The following is a 6,082-nucleotide window of genomic DNA, read 5'->3' as shown; positions in this document are numbered from 1 at the left end:
ACAGTCACTGACGATTTTAAAACTGTATTCACTTGGAACAGACATAGAACAGAAATGCCCAAGTATTTCTCTGGTACTGTTGTCCCTGAAACTGTCATCTATTGGGCTGACTACTGAAGAGAAATGAAACCAAATAGAAGGTTGTTTGTAAACAGTCCTTCTGCTGTGCTTAAAAATAAATTAGGGGTATCAGGATGTGCTTACTGCTAAAATGAGGGTGTAGCAAGGCATGCAGAAATTCTGTTTTTACAACGAGGTGAAGACTGGACAGAACTTGAAGAAGTATCTACTCCAACCTTCTCATATTGCAGCAGCGGAAAGTGAGGCTCAGAGAGGCCAAGATTCGTGCCTCTGATCACACGGCTGAAGGCTGCACCGAGCAGAGCCCAGGTAGCCAGCCCGCTGCCTTCCTCCCGATGCGCGCCGGCCTTCGGAATGGCTCACACTCTAAGCCCAGGGCAAGTAGTGCTAAGAGCTGGTCCATGCATCCCCCAGGATATTCAAGCCCAACCAGCCCAGACACTGAGGGTCACCCTGAGCCTGATTTACTGTCAGGGAGCTGCTTCAGCAGCAGGGAGAGTGGCCTTCCGGGGCGGGACGGGGTGGCAGGGCAGGGCATCAGAGGTGCTGAGCAGGACAGAGGCAGGGGAAAGTCCTGCAGGGGTGTCTGTTTCACGAGGATTCCAGAGTACACGACCATTCCTTCTACAAAGCGGGCTAGTGGCTCTAGATCTTGGGGAAAAGGAGACCCCACCTCTATATGCCTGCGAAGAATAAACGACAGCTTTTCCTTCCCACCAGTTGCTCAAAAACCCCAGCCTTTTTCAGGAAATCCAGTCCCGAACTTCAAATGCCCTTGTGTTTGCCTCTCCATGAGTAACTGAAGTGCCTCAAAGAAGCACCAATCTTTTTTTTTTTTTCTCTCTCTATTTAATCTGCATGTGTTTCGAGGCTGGAGTCCTGAGTGTGCCAGTGTTACTCATTCCCGAGTCGAGGCACGGAGGAGAAAGTGCAGCAATCAGACGTAATGGTTCCGCCGAGCCTGCGCCAGTGCTTGCACAGTAGTGTGTTAATGAGTGTTAAAACTGACATCGCAAATACAGTGTTCTCAATTTTTAAAATTACAACTCTGTAACAAGTCATGCTGTTAAAACACACAGAAAATACCAGTTAAGCCTTCAAGTAGGTAACACACAGCCTGTACAGCTCACCGCTATCCCAAAGTGCATAACAAATCATTTTCTTTGAACCGAGGCAAGAATTAGCAGGTGGGTCAACTGAGTGCTAAGATAAGTAGAAATAACAGATCTAAATATTAAACACCAATTATTACCTTATGAGCTCCAGATCAGCTCGGCATTACAACATGCCCCTCCTCAGCAGCAAACCCAGGAAATGTGGAGTTTGGGTGGAAAACACAAACTTATAACCATTTGGCATCTGTGCAATAGACGTGTGTCACTTCCCAGCCCAGCACTTTCAAAATGCTCATCACATATATTGTGGGAAAAGCCTGGCCCATGTATTTGTCCCAATGGGCATTGAAAATAACAACCTCCAAATGCTGGGAGTAAAGCTGCTCTCAAGCTGACAGCTGGAAACAGGCTATCTCCAGTTTCTACCATGTCCCCATAAAGGAGGTTTATGGGTCAGTCTGACAGCCTAGTGGCCAAAGATGTCATCTCATACTTACAGCCTCTGTTCCAAAAACAGAGCAGAAAATTAACCTGACCCTCCCTGATTAGCTTTGGGGACCAGAGGAAACTGTGTTATGTGAGATGTTATCTAGCAAGCTCAGCCAAAGACCCCATTGAGAGCACTGTGAACTTCATACTTTGCTAGGACTTTGGGGAGAGGAAGATGATTCCTCCCCAGGTCACAGTTCAGTCTCCATCCTTTGTGGCAATTAACCCCAGTGTTCAAGTCAGCTGGGGTTTTCTCTCTCCCAGTTATCTGAAAGTACCACTTGGAGAACTCACTGCTATTGGGACATTCTCATGTTCAGAAGTGACTGGAGGTCCAGGTGTGCAAAGTCTTCTACAAGTATATATATGTACAAGAGATGTTAAAAAGACAGTCTCTAAAGCACTTTGGGATTCCCCCAACGAAAGGCACCAGATAAATGCAAGTCATTGCCAAAAAGAAAAGTCAAGTTTTCCAGCTTTCACATCAGCAAAGGATAACCACAAGGGATACCTCTTTTCTGGTGGTAAATCTGCTTGTTTAGAAAAATGCTCATGGGAGTGACTGAGATATTCTGCTTCCTTCCTTGTTTCCACTTTGCACGAACTTCATGGTCAGTGACCATGGATACCATGCTCGGGAACCCAATACCATCAGCAATGGCAAACTGAACAGTCCTCCCAAGTTCGTGCCATCACCTGCCTTCAGTGCAGCTAGGGATGATTTTGTAAGTTTTCTGCCTTCCAGTGCTGGAAACATCAGCTGAAGGCAAATGTTCCATGTGCAAATTCTAAAAAAAAAGCCTGTTCCTCTGACTCAGGAGCCAGTTGCCTCTAAGTCATCTCACCTGTCCTGATGCTTCTGAGAAACAGACATAGACACATCTGCACACAGGCACCGGGAGGTGGCCACCTCCCCGTCCCCTATGAGACTCTAGTCTGATGGAAGGACTTGAACTGGGGACTCAAGGACCTAAGTGGCTAGTGCATTCATCCAACAATCGCCCACACTGCAGCAGCATGGCAACGTCAAGTACACAAAGCCCTCTGAGAAGACCCTCTCCACAACCCCTTGAGGCATGTATTACCCTCAGCCAACTAAAACACAAAACGGACTTCCTAAGGGGAGGCCCACACTTGGATTAAAAGCCTGCCTGACTTTACCATGCTTACACCCCTGAGTCTACAACCTTTCTAAAGACTACACAATGATGAAAGCCACCTGGAAAACCATGGAGAAGAAAATTATCTTACAAAGGGGCCTGGGTCCCCCTTCACAGTTCTGTCCTGGTTAACTGAAGAAGGTGCGGGGGGGGAGGGGGCAGTGGTTGGAGAAGGAAACAATTGCTTCCTCGGACACAAGTTTAGAAGTTTAAAGGTCTTTTAAGTAGCATTAAGCTTTTCAAGAAGTTTACAACTATACATGACATTTTACAAAGTAGCAATTTTTTGTTTTACATCTTTGTCCCTTCTACCCACCCTTCTCCAACAAAAGGCAGTTGGAATGGAAGTAAGAACTTGACATCCTGGGTAGGCCACGTGGCCCTGGTGCATGTCTGTACTTTGCGTACTCACTTCCATACCAGCAGTTTGCCATGTCACGGCAGGAACTCCAGGGCAATCACAGCATCATATACAACATACCGTATCCTAGAAACAAAATTATCTGAGGAAATTATGCTTGGAGATAAAAGGACTTTCAGAGCAGGCAACAAAATTATGTAAGCTACTGCCCTTGCTAGCAACCCAACAACGTTGACCTCAGGGAGACAATACAACAGTATACCTCTTTTTAGTTAAAAAAGACAACACGACCTTATTCCTAAACACCTTAAAAAATAAATATTTCAAAACATGCTAGTATCTAAGACACAGCAAAGTCTGGTCAGATGGCCTAGACCAAGAACCTCAGCCAGAAATAAATGTCTCTACAGTTACCCCAGGCAAGACGGAGGCCGACCGAGAATGAAAGGGCTCAGCTTTAAGCACCCCGGGGCTTGGTCTATGTTTAGCTGAAGTCCCTGTTCCTAGCGCATCTGTTCTTGGGGAAAAAATTCAGTCCTCATCACAGGTTTAACTGAGTAACATTTCTGAAAGACTGACAACGATGAGATGAACATCAGTGTCCATCATTCTAAGGATGACTGGTGCACCCATGCAAGCCACAGAACTACAGGTGCTTTACAAAACAACTCACGGATGTGGATCAGTCATGTGTGCTTAACTTTGCATTCTCCTTGTTTGGTATAAAAACTAAATGAAAGCAATGGATAAAGAACTGAGATTTTGTTTTCATATGATTGTGAACAAAATCTTGTGATATCCTCGCTGACCTCAGAGCTGAGTTTCCACTGGACAGACTTGTGGGGGCTCTTTGTACAGAACTCACATGACAACCTCAGAAACAGGAGCACAAACAACTCACAGACAATATTGGGCCACGAGCACTAGAATAGTGTACACGGTGAACAGACAAGTTAGCATTCTGGGTACTCATCTGGCAGAAAGGTGAACATTTTATGCCCACGAAGCAAAGACCAGTGAGTGTCATTTTGTTGAAAGGTGCAAGGCATGGTGTCAGACACACCGCCCTCTACAAACGATTCTAAATACTGTAAAAGCAACCTGGGGTGCACATCCCATGCATCTCTCCCCTCTGGGGTCGGGCATTCTCCTTACGCCATAACCCTAGGGTGCCTGGACAGTGCCAAAAGCACAAGAGGCAGCTCAGCAACGTGGGTTTGAGATGTCAAGTCCACTGGCTAATGTAGGGAATCATTTAAACTTAGTTCACTTGGCGAGCTCCTGCTCATATTCGTCAGGCTTGCCATTAGGGATTTAACTTTATGGGCATAATAGTCCCTTAAATTCACCGAAGGGACCTCCTTCATTCCATCTCCAAAGTCACAGCTGCGCATGGCACTCTCGAGTTGCTTTTGGCGCCGATAAAAGTGGGAGAACTTATTGAAGATCAAGGTGATAGGCAGTACCACCACGAGGATACCTGCCAAGATGCAGGCAGAGGCAGTCAGCTTCCCAGCTGTGGTCCCTGGGACCACATCCCCATACCCCACTGTGGTCATACTGACAGTGGCCCACCACCAGCAGGCAGGAATGGTGGCCAGGCCTTCGTTCTCCTCCTTTTCGATGGTATAGGCCACCACAGAGAAGATGGAAATCCCCACGGAGAGGTAGAGCAGGAGCAATCCTACTTCTTTGTAGCTGTATTTCAAGGTGGCCCCCAGGGAGCGAAGGCCAGTGGAGTGTCTGGCCAGCTTTAAGATGCGGAAGATCCGCATCAGCCTCAGGACCTGGGCCACCCTGCCCAAATTGGCCAAGGTAGGGGTGCTCTCTACCACCAGGTTCACCACCAGAGTGATGTAAAAGGGAACGATGGACATGAGGTCAATAAGGTTTAGGGCGTTCTTGAAGAACTTGAGGAAGTCAGGGGCCACAGCAAACCGGGCCACCAGCTCAAATGTGAACCAGGCGATGCCAAAGTGCTCCACGATTTCAAACCTGGGGTCCTCGCCAGGGTTTCCCTGGCCGTCGGGGATCTGGAAGTCTGGCAGGCTGTTGAGGCACATAGTGATGATGGACCCCAACACCACCAGGATGGATAGGACGCTAAAGACCCTGCTCAGGACCGAGTAGCCGGGGTTGTCCAGAGCCAGCCACAGCTGCCTGCGGAAGTTGCCCAGGGGCTGCCCATCGAACTTGGAGGCATCATTGTAGAAGGCTAGGATCTCATCGAAGGAGGACGTGGTGCTCTCCTGGTCGCTCTGCTCGTCCCACTTCTCCTGCTCGGGCTCCACTTTGCGGCCGTGGTAGCTGTAGCTGCAGCAGGAGTCTATGAAGAACTCGTTGATGCCCCAGTACTCGATCTCCTGGCTGAAGGAGAAGACGCACAGCTCCGCCATGACGTGAAGCTTGCCGGTGTGGTAGAAATGCAGCACGTAGGGGAAGAGCTCGGGGTTGCGGTCGAAGTAGAACTCGCGCTGGACGTCGTCGTAGTCGTCGCAGAGCTCCAGAATGGCCTCGCGAGAGTGGCAGAGCAGCAGGCGGCCCAGGCGCGTCTCGGGGAAGCGCAGCAGCGTGTGCGAGCGCAGCCTCCTCTTGAAGCCGCCCACGTTGATGCGGATCTCTCCGTCCTCGACGTTGGCCTCCGACACGTCGCACAGGCTCTGGCCGGTCATGCTGGAGACGCCCAGCCGCCCGCGCCGCGCGGGGGCGCTACACCTGGAAGCGGAGGGGACGCGTCGGCGTGAGCAGCGGCACTCCCGGTCCTCTCCGGGCTGGTCTCTGGGTGCGGAAGGGCGCGGGGGTGGGGGACGGTTCTGTGGGGGTCGGCCCCCTCCCAAGGAAGGGCTGGGGGTGGGGGGGGGGATTTCCACTAGCGT

At 49.6% G+C, this 6,082-nt stretch overlaps 1 protein-coding gene across 1 annotated transcript; it reads right to left on the bottom strand.

Moving 5' to 3' along the window:
- Positions 1-3,045: 3,045 nt before the first annotated feature.
- Positions 3,046-6,055, bottom strand: KCNS2 (potassium voltage-gated channel, delayed-rectifier, subfamily S, member 2). Its single transcript, XM_008575938.1, has one exon. The coding sequence runs from the start codon at positions 5,876-5,878 to the stop codon at positions 4,445-4,447; it is 1,434 nt and encodes a 477-aa protein (XP_008574160.1). The 5' UTR covers positions 5,879-6,055; the 3' UTR covers positions 3,046-4,444.
- Between the last annotated feature and the right edge of the window lie 27 nt (positions 6,056-6,082).

This window comes from Galeopterus variegatus, unplaced genomic scaffold, assembly GCF_000696425.1.
Source record: "Galeopterus variegatus unplaced genomic scaffold, G_variegatus-3.0.2 Scaffold1260, whole genome shotgun sequence".
Taxonomy (NCBI): Eukaryota; Metazoa; Chordata; class Mammalia; order Dermoptera; family Cynocephalidae; genus Galeopterus; species Galeopterus variegatus.
The sequence above is the reverse complement of the archived record's forward strand: the minus strand, read 5'-3'. Positions and strand labels throughout refer to the sequence as shown.

What these genes read in the sequence shown, in the direction of transcription:
- KCNS2 (XM_008575938.1), bottom strand. Translation starts at nt 5,878, where the DNA reads ATGACCGGCCAGAGCCTGTGCGACGTGTCGGAGGCCAACGTCGAGGAC.